At 39.2% G+C, this 15387-nt stretch overlaps 4 protein-coding genes across 5 annotated transcripts in view; 3 read left to right on the top strand and 1 right to left on the bottom strand.

The window, feature by feature from the left end:
- LOC107226841 (transducin beta-like protein 2) overlaps positions 1–6796 on the top strand; it is a 52610-nt gene extending 45814 nt beyond the window's left edge. Inside the window, exons 3-7 of the mRNA XM_015667790.2 lie at positions 4688–4911; positions 5028–5214; positions 5402–5587; positions 5749–5931; positions 6100–6796. Coding sequence (XP_015523276.1) covers positions 4688–4911; positions 5028–5214; positions 5402–5587; positions 5749–5931; positions 6100–6317 — 998 coding nt within the window. The 3' untranslated portion in view covers positions 6318–6796. The remainder of the gene's footprint in view (positions 1–4687; positions 4912–5027; positions 5215–5401; positions 5588–5748; positions 5932–6099) is intronic.
- Positions 386–4437, top strand: LOC107226842 (mRNA-capping enzyme). Its single transcript, XM_015667791.2, has 4 exons — positions 386–703; positions 888–1810; positions 1873–2008; positions 2469–4437. The coding sequence occupies exons 2-4, from the start codon at positions 888–890 to the stop codon at positions 3192–3194; spliced, it is 1785 nt and encodes a 594-aa protein (XP_015523277.1). The 5' UTR covers positions 386–703; the 3' UTR covers positions 3195–4437.
- A 160-nt stretch (positions 6797–6956) lies between the features above and the next one.
- Positions 6957–8078, top strand: LOC107226826 (unconventional myosin IC-like). Its single transcript, XM_046739414.1, has 3 exons — positions 6957–7038; positions 7149–7666; positions 7794–8078. Exons 1-3 carry the CDS (start codon positions 6957–6959, stop codon positions 8076–8078), a joined length of 885 nt encoding a protein of 294 aa, XP_046595370.1.
- A 2245-nt stretch (positions 8079–10323) lies between these two features.
- LOC107226833 lies at positions 10324–13290 on the bottom strand. 2 transcript variants are annotated; one of them, XM_015667776.2, is made up of 9 exons: positions 13060–13290; positions 12669–12937; positions 12221–12452; positions 12028–12125; positions 11772–11963; positions 11557–11684; positions 11207–11408; positions 10853–11121; positions 10324–10768 (listed from the first exon to the last, which is right to left on the bottom strand). In XM_015667776.2, exons 2-9 carry the CDS (start codon positions 12903–12905, stop codon positions 10576–10578), a joined length of 1551 nt encoding a protein of 516 aa, XP_015523262.1. In that variant the 5' UTR covers positions 12906–12937; positions 13060–13290; the 3' UTR covers positions 10324–10575. The 2 variants fall into 2 exon arrangements, with proteins under 2 accessions (XP_015523262.1, XP_015523263.1); XM_015667777.2 differs by having other exon boundaries at positions 12669–12921.
- Positions 13291–15387: the final 2097 nt, after the last annotated feature.

The following is a 15387-nucleotide window of genomic DNA, read 5'->3' as shown; positions in this document are numbered from 1 at the left end:
CTATCTGATTATTTTTTTGCAAAAATTGTTATAACTGCAGTATTAAAATATTAGAATTCGAATTTTCATATGATTTGAATTAATATGTGGCGATGCGGCCCGCCACCTATCGTCCTTCGCATCAACATTGTGAAAACGGGTATAGAATGGTTAGTCGCAGGCAGCCGTAGTCGTGTAAACGTAAAATGCGTTAGAATTAGAATCAACACGTTACCACATCTGCAACGTTCATCTCGTAACCGTTTACGCAATGTATGAACTTAAAATAAATGATATTACGACGTTATCCCAGAAACCGAACGCCTTCTGTCGTCTAACTATACAGTTATACTGCCTATGTACGAAAAACGATTCAAGCTAGCGCTCTATCGCATTTCCGACCAATGGCCATAGAAGACGCAATGGCTGCCGTCTTCTTCCACTGTCAAGTCTACATCTTGTCAGTTCTTGTTAAAGTCGTCGAAATCAAACATTGGTTGTTATGTGTGTGAGATGTTAAATGTGTAGAGTGCCGCGGCTCTCGACGTTTGTACTAAAAGTTGGAGCGAAATTAATCAGCACATCGGTATAATCTCCGGGGATCGAGCTTCTCCGTTATAAATCGAACGAACGGCATACTTGGCGAAACCAGGTTATGTGAAGCTTGTGTTGATTCCACAGTGGCGAGATATTTTCAACGTCGTAACAACACCGTTCGTGAAAGGTAAGTTTAACGTTATGGTAATTCATTTCACCTCACTAATAACTGCAGTCTAGAGTTCGCATTTGGATTGACCAATCGATGAATCAATTTTCATATTATTTTCACGCTTATGTCACACGGCCTTCTTCTTTCCCACTCGTTATTTAGAATAAAGGAAAGTAATGTGATTGTTATTCTTGTTCAGATGTCGAACAGAAACGACGGCAGAGGGGATCCTGGCCCAATACCGCAAAGGTGGCTGCACTGTCCTAGAAAGGCGGTTAAACTGATACAGAACAAGTTTCTGGCCTTCAAAACGCCGCTTTCGGGTCATTTCGACGAGCAGGTGCCGGAAGAAAGTCGATTCTCCATAGACATGCTATTCGCTTCGCTTAGGAGTCAGAAAATAAAGCTCGGCTTGTGGATAGACCTGACTAACACTTCAAGATTCTATGACAAACGTGAAGTCGAGGCAAACGGATGTCGTTACTTGAAGCTTCCGTGCAGGGGTCACGGCGAGACGCCATCCGAGGAGCAATCACAAACCTTTGCTCGGGTCTGCAAGAACTTTATTGCCCATAACCCGCTCGAGATTGTTGGTGTTCATTGCACGCACGGATTCAACAGAACCGGGTTTCTCATCATAAGTTATCTTGTGGAGAATGATGGTACAAGTGTTGATGCTGGCCTCGCAGAATTTGCTACTGCCCGACCTCCTGGTATATACAAAGGTGATTACATCAGAGAGCTTTTTCGGAGGTACGACGACATAGAGGACGCTCCTTCACCTCCCGCTCGCCCTACATGGTGCCTGGAGTACGATGACAGCGACGGAGAAGACAGAGACGAGGGCTCAAGTGCTGATTCTAATGCAAACAGCAAAGGGTCAGGAAAAAAACGGAAACGAGAGCACAAGCACAAAGATCCCACCTTCATGGCAGGGGTTCCTGGCGTTAAGCCACTTGCTGAGCAGCCAAAGTTGTCGAAAATTCAGCAGAAAGTTCAGGAGATGTGTGGCTGGGAAACGTCAGGCTTCCCTGGGTCTCAGCCCGTCTCTATGGACACTGAGAACATCAAATTGCTCCACGAAAAACCGTACAGAGTATCTTGGAAGGCTGATGGCACCAGGTTAGACAGTTATTCCTGTCTTTTGCCGCTTTGCATTACATTATCGTTGTATATTTATGCAGGTACATGATGCTAATACAAAGCAATGGCGAGGTATTCTTCATCGACAGAGATAACTCCGTCTTTCAAGTTGACGGACTTACTTTTCCACACCACAGAGCCAACAACAGACTTCTCAGAGATACTCTTTTAGACGGAGTGAGTAACAAATGATTTCTTCCACCTTGGTCGAAATAAACTTTTATTTATTTATTTATTCATATTAAACGGAATAAATCCCTTACTGCAAAGTATACAATAATGTTTGGCCTTAGTAGAGCCAACAAATGCCGTAGTCTAGCTACAGATGTAGCATGAATGAACATTAACAAACATCAGAGAAGGAACAAACAAAAATGAAAAAAACTTCATATTCATATTTTATTACATTTCTTGAGATCCTATTGATACAATAAAAATTACTATTGTAAGGATCAAATCATTCATTGCGGTCATTGCAAAGTAGACAGTCTATCCATTGGGAGATGTAAAACTAAAATTTGCTCTAATGAGAAAATAGTAATCGCTGTGACGTAGTTGTAAAATTTGTGAAATGTTTCGTCCTCAACTCTTTGCCAACCATCGAGTAGCTTGAAATTTAGTTTGCATATCATTGCAGGAAATGGTGATCGACAGAGTCAACGGCAAGGAGTATCCGAGGTATCTCGCCTACGACGTCATTACTTACGACAATACAGACGTCAGCAAGTTATCCTTTTATCCAGATCGTTATAACATCATAGAAAAGGAAATAATGGCTGGACGATATAGGGCACTGACAGAGGGAAGACTGCGTAGAGACCATGAACCATTTTCCGTCAGGCTAAAGCAGTTTTGGGACGTGACACAGGCACCGAGTTTATTGAGCGAGAAGTTTGCGAAGCAACTGGGACACGAACCAGATGGACTTATATTTCAGCCAGCTAAGGAGCCCTACGTTCCTGGGCAAAGTCCGGAGGTTCTTAAGTGGAAGCCGTTGTCAATGAATTCTGTGGACTTCAAATTGAAAATTACCACCGAATCGGGAGAAGGAATTCTGCCGAGAAAAGTAGGCCAGCTTTTCGTCGGCGGGACAGACGTACCCTTCGCACTTATGAAAGTTACTAAGTTAACTAAAGAGATGAATAACAAGATCATAGAGTGCAATTTTGAAAATGGGCAATGGGTATTCATGAGGGAGAGAACTGACAAGTCGTTTCCCAACTCGTATAAGACTGCTCAAGCCGTGTGTCAGAGCATTCAAAATCCCGTTACGACCGAACGGTTATTCGACTTCATAAAGAGGCATAGGTTCCCTCAGGATGACGCAGATCTAATGCCTCCGCCGAACAAGAAACACAGATGACAAAATAACTAGGCACATTTAATGCGTTATTCAAATTTGTTATCTTGTCAACACGAGCGGGGAGAGGCGTAGTTTTTGGTTTTTTTTTTTTTCATTTCGATTTGTTTCAACTGTGGTTTTTCGTTAGCCAAAAACTGTGCAATTTTTCCTGCCAATTTTAATCGAACTTCATATTTGGCACGTTCACTTCCTGCTACCATTAGTTAGCTAATACAAATAGACAGATGAGTAAAGGGTCAACTTGGCGAAAAAATTACATTTAAAATTCAGTCTATCTGAATTCTTAGGAATCTGGCTACTGTTAGTGCACACTGCCATATTACCTTCGGCTTACATCAGTGGTTTCATGAGTTCACTTAATCGGCCTAAGGTTACATGGCAGAAACATATCAAAAAAATGCTTGGCCCTAGAACTGATTATGCTATCTGTATTATTCGCTACCTACATGAATGTAAAGGAGTTAGTAAATATTTTTACGCGATCAAACACCGATATATTAGTGATCGGAAATTGCAAGATTTCGTTAACTTAAGATTATATAACACGTCTCAATAGCACGACTGAACGAAATGATGTATTTTTTTTTCCCCGACCTCTACATTGTCTTACAGATATTTTAGAATATCATGCAACTGAAATTTGTAATAAATAAGATATTCAGAATTGTACCAAATAAATTTATTGGTAGAGTAATATAAACCTTAACGCATGGTTTTTTTCAATCTTTTTTTTCCAACACTTATAGGTATTTAAAATAATTAGTTAAATTTATATTGCAGGTACTTTGGTTTTTAGTTAAATCAAACGACAATTTTGAATCTTTTATTGTACCAATTATACTCAATTTAGAATACAAATTGTTATCGTATTTTGAGATACCCTTGTGTATGTCTTGTGTAACGTCTCCATTGCATTATGTTTTCTATTCTGAGCATAACAAGATAGACATGAAGTAAAGTAAATTGAGAATGGAATTCGGAATTTCCCTCTTCAATGTTTGCGGTTGAATATTTCACCAATTTAAATATCGTCTCGTAAATACAAGATGATGCCAGTTAAGAATAGTGATTACATTACACATGTTATTCTGTCCAAGCGGCGTATGTATTATATTATAATCTAAAATATAAATAGACTAATCATTTATGTACTCAAGGGATTTATTATTTTTTCATCCTATTGAAATCAGTAGGCGATTGTTGTTTTGTTCATTAACAACTACAATATATACATTGATACGTACTTGTCCTCAAATTTTTTCATCCTTTCTCTACTAATTACCAATTTTGTTTAAACTATTATTACCTTTGCCAAACTCCTCTACGTTTTTTTACTTCCTCCATCAGTTTACCGCCGTTAAAAATAAACCATCGCTATTCATCCAATTGGATGAACTACTGTAACATTGAATTAATACAACAAATGAGAACAACGTTATGTAAGTTGGAAGAAAAAAATCACTGCTGATTCAACTTCAATCTTAATTTTACAGACAGAACGGTGATGATATGGTGCACAAAGGATCTGTCATCAAAGGATAGAAAATCGTTGCGTGTCAACATCGAGTACGATCATGCGTCTCTGTTGCGCTGGTCACCAGACAGCAAGGCTTTCATGATACACAAGGCTATCGCAAACACCGTAGAAGTATATAAAGTCACGAGAAAGCCTGACGGTTTCCCAGCCTCAGTTACAAAGGCGATTGAATTTCCAAAGGTAAGAAAAATTCGTAGCCTATCATAAAGTAAAGTCTGTTTTGAGAAATATCTTGCTTATATTGTGCTAAATATATGCATTGGTTCTAATAAATCTCTTGTAAATATTTGTTTTAGCAACATAACGACGATGTTGTTGGTATGGACATAGCATGTAACGGGCGTTACATTATGACCTGCAGCAATACGACGCAGCTACTCGTCTGGGACTTGAAAGGACAGCTGCTATCAACGATCGATACTTATCTGATGACAACGCATCGGGCTCGAATATCTCCGTGTGGTCGTTTTATTGTTGCATCAGGTACTACTGTTGTTCCAAAATACTGTGTGGTCAGACTATTTCTTTTCCATTTATGCGACTATGTCTCATTAGGAGATTTTTTCTACAACTGAGAGATTTTAGCGATATAAACATTTTATTTTCTACCGGTTAAACAGTATGGAGCAGGTACTATGGATTCAAATACCATGATTTAACGTTCTTGTAGGTTTTGCGCCGGACCTAAAAGTATGGGAAGTGGAATTCACGAAGGCAGGAGACTTCAAGCAAGTATCGAGAGCCTTTGAACTCAGCGGTCACAACTCCGGTGTTTATGATTTTGGATTCAGCGCAGACACCAGTCACATTGCAAGCGTTTCTAAGGACGGAACATTCAACCTTTACGATACAAAAAGTGAGGCTCGATCATCTACTTTTTTCTTGATTCAGGATTTAGTCTTGATGTTCCAATCAATTTCTACACGAGCATTGATGATTCGAAACAAAAGCACCTCAATTCTAGCCCTGGGAAATTTTTTATCAGTACTATAACAACGATACCCGGTTATTACACAGTTGAATACAAGAAAGGAGAGACTCCGCGTCTCCTGTTAACTGGATCATGGGCTGGAGGTTCTAATGCTCGACTCGCACTGTCTCCAAACGCCGAAGTCATTGTTATCGCACATGGTACATCATTGTCGTTCTTTTCTGCTTTGACCGGTGAATTGGACCTTACGATCACGGACGTTTTCAACGGTGAGTCGTAGTGATTTGGCATTGAATAATTTAAGCATTAGTGTACAGAAAATTCGTTGGTTTCATTTTTATACACCGTTCTTGAATCTTTCGTTGTTTCTTTGTTACCAGCTGCGCTAATGCGATAAAAATTTCGAAGTAATAACACTGATCTGAATTTCATTTCAGGACCCGCAACTGGCCTCCTATTCGACGCTCTTGGGGAGCATGTTTTGGTATCTGGAGATAAGCATATAAAAATATTCCACAATGTTACTGGCTACAAGACGGCGATTGCATCCGCCCGCGAGAAGCTCAAGCAAAAAATTTCGTCAGCCACAAAAGAACGTCTGGAAAAAACTATTGCCGACAGTCAGAAATTTCTTGAAAACATAGCTCAACGCTAAATAAATCTGGTAATAAGTTCCTTGCCATCAGATAAGTTTCTGGGTATTTGATCGGCGATTGACATTATTTTCTTATATGAAGCTGTTCATTGCTTGAACACTACTTGCATGAAATTCGACAAATATTTTACTGCAGAATTTTTTCACACTATTATCCCGAGGGTTTGTAATTGATCGTGGAGTAAAACGAAGAAAATAGAGCGTTCTAATCAATCCTACATTCCATATAAAGTCCAAGGGAACGTTAATACATATTCATTTACTTTTTGTAGTCCCTTGTCTGCTTCTATATCAAAAATCACTTATCAGTCTCACATCAATATTCAAGAAAGTGATACGAAATGTATCCAAACCTATATTGTATACTAGACATTTTGTATGTAAAATAAGTGTTTTTCATGTTGGTACAATAAAATAATAAAAATTATCGCCATTCTATTATTTGGCTGGATTGCTCGGTACGGGATTGAATCGAACAATTGCTCATTAAAAATTGATACTCCATGGCTGACTCGATTAGACATGAAACCTTTGACACGTTGTCAATTTTGATCTTAGACATAAGCACTTTAACTGATCTTACCAATAGCTGTAAGCGTTTGCTTGAGAATGGAGAATTAATCGCTGTACTTTGTGAACATGACCAAGTTTCAGGATTTCGAATTCCTGACAAAGCAGAGCTCGAACAATTTGGCTGACATACCAGATAACGAAGACCTGAGTACGTAAATAAATCACAGAGGTCTGATCGCGGCATAATTACAACTTCTGAAACAGTGTAAAACTTCGCCATTTCAGTCGTCAAATATCTTTTGCTCCGTTATAATCAAGGGAAACTCTACACTTGGGTTGGACCGGTACTATTGGCGTTGAATCCTCGTCAGCCCAATTCAGATCTGTACGATTGTTGTCGTCAGGATCGCTTTATAAACCCTTTGAACAATGCACGGCCAGAGCTACTAGAACCGCATGTGTTCGCAGTGGCAGCAAAAGCTCGTTACAGACTTGCTTGTGGTCTGGGCAAAATGCACCAAGTGATCGTAATCAGCGGAGAAAGTGGATCAGGAAAAACTTTTTCAGCATGCAAGATTTTGAACTTTCTAGCAGCAACTGATCTAAGCAGTTGCGATGGAATGGAATCAACTATTTCAAAAATTGGCAAAGCCTGCTCGGTTGTATCCTCATTCAGCACTGCTAGCACCGAACGAAATCAACACAGCTCTAGGCACGGACAACTCGTCCAGTTACAGTATGTGAACGGATCCATACACGGGGCTGTGATAAACTCCTTTCTCCTTGAACAGAGCAGAGTCACTGGGGCCTGTAATAACTTTCATATTTTTGGTCAGGTCTGCTGTTGGATTAATCAATTTAATGAGTTGTTCCAATTTTGTGGAAACATTGACTTGTAAAGAATTTGATTGAACAATTTAAGAGTTTGAAAATTAGGTTTGGACAATATTCTCACAATTCTAGATATTGGCTGGTTTATCCGATTCGGAATTGGGTACTTTGAAATTATCTAGAACCATTCTTTACGAGATTATCGCAAACGACAGTCACAGTATTTTGAATGAGGCTTATGTCAAAGGGTTCAAGGAGACTGTCGAAGCAATGAATTACCTACGGATTGGGGAGAACCAAAGGAATGATATATTCAAAGTTATCGCGCTCCTCCTCCACTTGCGAAACATACAATTCCACGAACGACTATCAGTTGGTTGTGATGTCGACGTGCAGAAAAAAGGTTCTCTTTCATAATCACGTTTTCACTATCTACCTCTCTCTGTTTGTAGATTTTTTTATTCAAAGATCACTTGACAAAGGACTTCCTCGACTTGAATAAAATTTCCCCCAGAATCATCAGACGCTCTTGAAGGCGCCTGCCACTTGCTTAGACTGCCGATTCCTGATCTGATCAAACTACTAACTACAAGTATGATCACACCTCGGAGCAGGCTACAAAGGCATTCGACATATTACTGCACCATAACTAGCGTCGAGGGGTGTAACACCAGATTACACAGTATAGTCAGATATTTGTATTTTCAACTGTTTTATTGGCTGCTAAATCGTTTGAATGAAATATTAACGTCTCCGAAGGAGAAGCCAAAATTATTAGGTAATGCAATTTCGATCCTTGAGACTTTTTAATTTCAACCAGTAAGGAAAGTTTAACGTCACATGAAAGCATCTCATTTGTTCTAGGTGTACTAGATATTTTTGGATTCGAATTCTTCTCTGTGAATAGTATCGAACAATTAAGCATTAATTATGCGAATGAAAGACTGCAGCTATATTTTGTCGAGAAATATTTAGAAGCCAGTAGATCAGAGCTGGAGAGTGAAGGACTGAGTTTATCGCCACCTCCATCCACAGCCACAAACCACCAGGAACGTCTTGCTGCAATTGAGAATTGCTTATTTCCAGTATTAGACGATGTAATACATCATACAAAAATAGTGGTGAAAGTTCAATGTCCTCTCTCCACAAGCCTGATACAAGTGATGATATTTTAGGCTTGTTTGATCGCCAGAATACAGAAGTATTCAAGTTTTGATCAGCTTGCGCTTCCGACTAGTTACGCCAGTACAAATTTCATACATGACAAAGGTGAAACATTTGCGATCCGCCACTATTCACATATTGTAGAATACAGCACAGTTGACATACTTCGTAAAAATACGGACAAGGTATTTCATGAACGAATTAAAGGTCGTCTGAATGGTATAAATGTGAGTTGACAATGTCGTAGGTCCCTGCCGAGCTGGTATCCACGCTCAGCCTTTGTCAGAATAAATTTATTCTGCTCTTATTAAACAAAGAAAATACGAATAAACAATTCCACCTTCATCAAGAGCCAGAATTTGATAGAAAAAAGAAAAATACGACCTTGGGAAAATTCAAACATAGTATGGATGCACTGATGAAAGAACTCGACAAATACGATTTACATTATATTCGCTGCATCAAACCTGCTAACCAGTAAATAATTGTTAATTCTTTCGTTATTATTTTCATTATTCATCCACACTTTTTTTATCAGTATCGACGAGGGTGAAATGATGAAGGATTTCAAACAACAATTAGCGTGTAGCGGTATAACGGATGCTTTGACACTAGCTCGATGTACGCTTCCAATTCAGCTCAAATATGAAGAGTTTATAAAAAGATATTCCAAGCAAATAACGGGTTAGTCGATGATGATGCAGACATATTAAGCTTACGCTGTGCGTACTGCATGGTAGTCAACGATTAATACATTCGATATAAGGGATTGAGTCTAAACTTCAGTAAATTTTAGCAGAAGTCAAAGATCCGATATGGATTTGTAAAAAGATTTTAAAACGAGATTTGAATGGCGATGAATTGCAATCGTTGGTGCACTTTGGTAAACATCTGGTTTTCCTGACTGAAGCAGTATTATATAAACTGGAGTTAGTAAGGGATGAATTCCGATCCCAGTGTGCTTCTAAAATACAAAGCCTTTGGCTAAAGTACAGTGAGTGGAACCTGATCTGATACTGTTTACAGTTGTGCAGATACTTATTTTTAATATTATGCATTTTCTAGAGGTGAAAAAACGATCCACTGGTCTAAAACTGTTGAGTGCATGTATTGATTCAAGAACTAGCAATCCTGAACAGGTATGAAAGAGTCAAAAGCAATGACTTCAATCATTTTATAACATCAAGATTTTTCGGAATATACAGAATTATTTTTAAAGGTTCCAAACATCAATACGGAGAAAACGAACCTGATCACAGCTAGCCGAACATCCGGAATACATGATGAATTTACAGTAATGCAAAGTAAACGCGCAAGTGATTTCTCAACTTACATAAACGATGACCGTGCTTTTTTTTACCAACATAGAATACTCAGCAGAAGACGAATAGCTGATGTAAGTACTGGAATTCGTTGATCTGTATTTACCAATGGATTTGGAAACAGCAGCAGATTTTATGATCAATTCGATACTAGTAACAATTTTTTTGAAAGTAACATATTAATTCTGCAATGAACATTGATGAGATGTTTGAACGTTCGTCCAGATTCCCGTTAGGTTTCATACAAGACTGACTTGCTTGTTAGACTCTCATCGTTTACCACATTCCGAATTACCGCGTGGGCTTCAGGACTGTCTTTGATAAATGTAACGGTACGTAATTGATTTATCAAAGTTTATTCCAAGTGTAATATTACAACAATGTTTAGTTTTAACGAATAAATACTGTAAACTCGAGTATTGAATTATTTAAATTATTGTGTTTGCCAAGTCGTAAGTTCGTGGCAGAGAACTTTTTTTACTTTTAACAACAAGCAGCCTCCGTGATGCAACGAGAGCATATGTGGCTCGTGAGTCACTCCTCAAAATCTGGTAATTTGCTCGCAGACTTGCTCTCCTCAGACTATTCGGTGGAACTGGGCGACCCCCGGCAAAAGCGAACCTTGAAACGAATATCGTTAATGTGCCAAAATGAGGAATGAGATGGTGGCGTGACGAATTCAATCTCAATCGCAGGTACAATTACCTTATTTCTCGCCGAGACCCTCGAAGGGTAGAGTCGGTGAACATAGTTTGCTTATCTCCGGATATTTTCAAACCAGTCAATGGCTTGATGCCAGCATATTTGATCTTGCTTCTCACAATTATTGGCAGTGTTGCGTTAGTCTTCTTAATTGCTTTCGAGTGAGTTGGAGCAGAAATGAGGTATGGAAGTATAGAATCTCCAAAGTGTTCAATAATCATCGACAAATCTAACAGATGTCGTCCCGATTTTGAGAGGGCACAAATCGTTAGCTGCAAGCATTAGTTTCAACATAATTGCTTAGTCAAAATACCATGATTAATTTGAGGATTAAAAGTGTGAAACGTCTATACTTACAGCCAGCCTGTGCCATAAACTAGTTCCAGGCAATGCATATTCTAAAACGTTTTTGTAAAATCCTGGAACATTATTATCAGGCTGGAAGAAGTAAAGCGGCTGTACACCTGCCATTATCTCCATGGCCATTTCTTTTTTTACATCCGGCTTCAATTTCTCATTATCTTCTCGCAGTAAAATCGTTTCCAGCATTGGCAAGAACCTAATAACAATGAGTAGATTATTTCCAAGTGATCTGAATAAGAGAACTTGACAACTGTGCGCAACCAAACTGCCTAGTGTATCATTTAAGATATAACTCAACGGACTCAGTGATCTGAAAGCAAAATACAGTTGCTCGATGTTTGTACCTATGAGCCGTTGTCGGCCATCGTAACATTAGCTTCAAAACGCATTCCTTGAACAGTAATCCCAGGTTTTGGTTCAGCATGCTTTTTCCAAATAACAATTCCAGCAACAGCTCTGTTAGACTATCAACCTGTAAAAAGTTGGGAAGTAAAGTTGATGATGTGGTAAATGTGTGTCAAATCGTCTAATCAATTCGACGTATTGACGTGTATCTTACAGTTTGTAAATCTTGTGGATAAACGGTTTCACTGTTGCATGCAATCGATATTATCAGCTGACATGTTCTAGTAGACACTCTTGTGTATTGAGCACTACTTGATATTATGGAGGAACGAGCGATGGCTATCAGTCTGTCAACGACTCCCGCTCCTCCGAGATGCGCATTGGTTGAACAGTCATTCAGAAGAACCTAGAACAGTCTTGATTCACTTTCAAGAAGTAACAAAAAGCTCATCCACTCTCAATCTGTTTACCTGAAAGGTTTTCTGCGAGCCATTGAAAAGTGTTTTTAAAGCCCGTTTCGTGTAATTTTGGCGAGCCTCTGTTATCCGTGAGTCATTAATTTCCGTTTCTAAGATGATGAAACAAGAGAAAGAGAAGATGAAGTAAAAGCTAGTTCAATGATACACAAGTCAACCACAAAAAAAAAACTAATTAAACAGATACCTTTCAACAAGGGTAAATTGGTCTGCGACAAATGTACCGAATTATTTGCATGTTCAACTAGATTAACAAAGCGTTCGTGAGGCACAAAGACCCGTGCCTCCGAGTGATACTCAGGAAGCTGTTCCGGTGCTCCCATCACAGGATCGGTGTTGTAAAGTGTGGTCAAAACGGCATTTACATCGACTGCAGTGAGACGCTTGCGCCTGCTGTGTTTCAGTCTCGTCACGCATTTCTATGCCAGCAGAATATGGTTTATGAAACTAATTGAATTATATAGATTGACACAGCTATTTAAGGTCTTCTTATCATCATTAATAATGAATAATCTTTGTTGCTTGCTCCAAAGAATCAAAGAAAAGACGAGCTGAATGGCTTATTAATTCCAGGGAAAAATGAGAACTGGTAATTAGAATAAAAACCAATGGTAAAACGATGCAATAATACTTACATGCAGAACTTCTCTCAGGCGATAAGAGGCGTCCTCGGCAAGTCTACGCAGCAGTGGGTCTGGGAGAGGATGCATACCGAGCTCCTCACCCATTGCGCCCATCCATTTAGTGCTAAGGACTGCGTATCTTCTGGTGCTGTTATCCGGTACAGGATTATCACCGCTGGAGTCACCATTGTTGTTGGCAAAATAATTATTGTACTCTGGAGTAGTCCGTGTCGCTAGTACCTCCTTCATATCGCACTACCAGGTCCTGGAACAACCTGAATCTGACGTGATTTCGTAAATTATTAATAATTCTGATTTCATTTTTCATCTAAATCAGGACAAGTCACAGGTGTCATCGTCGTTCGCTGCTTGACACTTTGGGTTGAACAGCTGACTGACTAACCTCACATAAATAAATTAATTGCGTTAATCTTTTGAATAAACGCATCGAATCATGGATAGTCAGGTCCTTTTGATTCTCTGCTTACGGTCGCTTCTACCCAGGTGATGTCTATTCGAATTTACATATCTTGACCGAAGGAAGTTTTGTTTTAGTTTAGGTCGAACTAGGTTAGGATCTTTATTGCTTTTAGGTTACTGTCGGCTCGAGCATTTTGAGTGATGTGACCATGGATGGTAAGCTTGAACCGAAATTTCTTTGTGGCGATATCGCCACGCGATCTGAATATCGGAGTCGTATCATTGGCTTCAGATAACCAGAGCGATACGGTGCCAGCCAATTACAAGCCCCGTCCGATCTATCGCCGGAAGGTATCACTGCATAGAAATGCTGCGAATTAGCTTTGCGCTATATAATTTGAAATCAAGATGAAAGGTGGCAGCACAATAAGATGTTCAAACTGCCATACGAAAACTCAGTTGATCATTTCGGCGGTGGTCACTGGTCAGTACGAATCGTCTGGACTGTGGTGTTTATTTTTCATTGTTGTCGAACGACATGGTTATTCATAGGGATGCTTACGACGTCGGTACGAAACTCACGAGATCGGTATGCGGATAGCGCGTTCGGCCTTTGGGACGGCCCTGCGTGGGCGTGTATTTCTTATTATATGCATTTAGAATTTGTCAAAGCATAGTTAGCGATCGGTGTATTGTACACGATATTGCCAAATGCATCCTTGAGAGTTTAATCATCGATTGTTTGTCTGCAGTCAAATAAAAGTTCAACGACATTTCATTGCTACCGACTTACTTGCACAGGAGTCGCCGATTAACCGACGTCATTCTTAATATAAAGTATATATGCCAATGTTTGTACCCGCCTACGACGGCGCGTCTTCTTTGAATGTTAAAATGTTTACGATATGACCTACAATAATCACTTGTTGTTGAGTCACCCAGTTTTAAAATGTATACACGTAGTTGCGGGGTTGATCGTGTCCTCTGTACCTGGCACAAACGATATTCTTTAAGCTGTTGATAGCTCCTGTATTATACCCAACGCATATTGCAACCAGTCGTTACTTGTTACACAGCAATTATGTCTACCTAGAAAATTCTGTATACCTTTTATCGTCTAATGATACAAGAGAATAATTACGGACTGGTAATACGACGATTCTATGAAAAATATTTACTGCACACTAGAATCTCAACGATTAGAAGAAAAAACTGCTCGAGCTTTTATGTTGGAAGTAGTCAATTGGTAAAAATTATCCGAGGATGATTATTTGAATGTTCGAATGACCTCGCCATCATTGCCGACGTCAAACCAAACGGAAAACTGGCGAATCTCATTAGCGTTGTTATCGCAGCCTGATGTCATTTGCATCGAACGAATCATTCTTAGAAGCGTGCAGGAAAGCGGACAGATATTTGAATTTCGATGAAAGATCCAACGCAACGTGAGTCTTCTTCGGCAGAAGAATTTACCGAATCACTCTTCAAAAGAATAGATATTTGTTTCGAATTTCAAAACCCTGTTATCCGTAGCAAATCATCATCACTCTTTTACGTGACTATACAGATATATCGAGCACGTGCCGACTGTGTATACATGTTCGTGAAATCACCGTTACGACAAGGTTGAAAGAACAATTCCCAAGCCCGATTGCAGGAGGTATACAAAAAAAAAAGATCCATGAATTGATCGAGATTGATTTTTCAATATTGCCTTCGCCGTATAAAATATATGCAACCTAGATAGTTGAGAAATTGTAAATTTGAATAAAGCATAAGGCAGGGATGTTGTATTGTTAGATATAAGTATAATAGATTGAACAAAGTTCAGCGAAAATAGCAGTCGCATAATATTTATATCTGCGTATGACAGCCGCAGTTGGCTTTACACCATCGCCGTAAATTATTATAAGGTGTAATGATCTCAATATCCTCTGCACCGTAGACACTGTCAAGGCCATAAGAGTTTTCACAAAGCGCGTTTCACTATTCCGCTTTCATGAATTCATCATCGTACCTAATTACGAGTAGAACGTGCAGCCTGTGACATATAAATAATCGGATTTTGTGGTCAGTCGGCTTTGTGCACACGGTTCGATTGATATTTGGTGAAACTTCTTTACAAAATAGTTTTTCATTACCGCATAATAACGTCTTTTCAATGTGTCATGCCGTGTGACTCACGTACAACGTTTGAAAATAAACTTCTCGCTGATTAATAATTTCTCTTACAACGTCACGGTAGATTTCAGTATACAGTCTTACGGTTATCACAAGGTACTTAAACATTGTTTTTACGGCTAATTGATCT

The sequence above is a fragment of the Neodiprion lecontei genome, chromosome 5 (genome assembly GCF_021901455.1).
Source record: "Neodiprion lecontei isolate iyNeoLeco1 chromosome 5, iyNeoLeco1.1, whole genome shotgun sequence".
NCBI classification, from domain to species: Eukaryota; Metazoa; Arthropoda; class Insecta; order Hymenoptera; family Diprionidae; genus Neodiprion; species Neodiprion lecontei.
The sequence above is the reverse complement of the archived record's forward strand: the minus strand, read 5'-3'. Positions and strand labels throughout refer to the sequence as shown.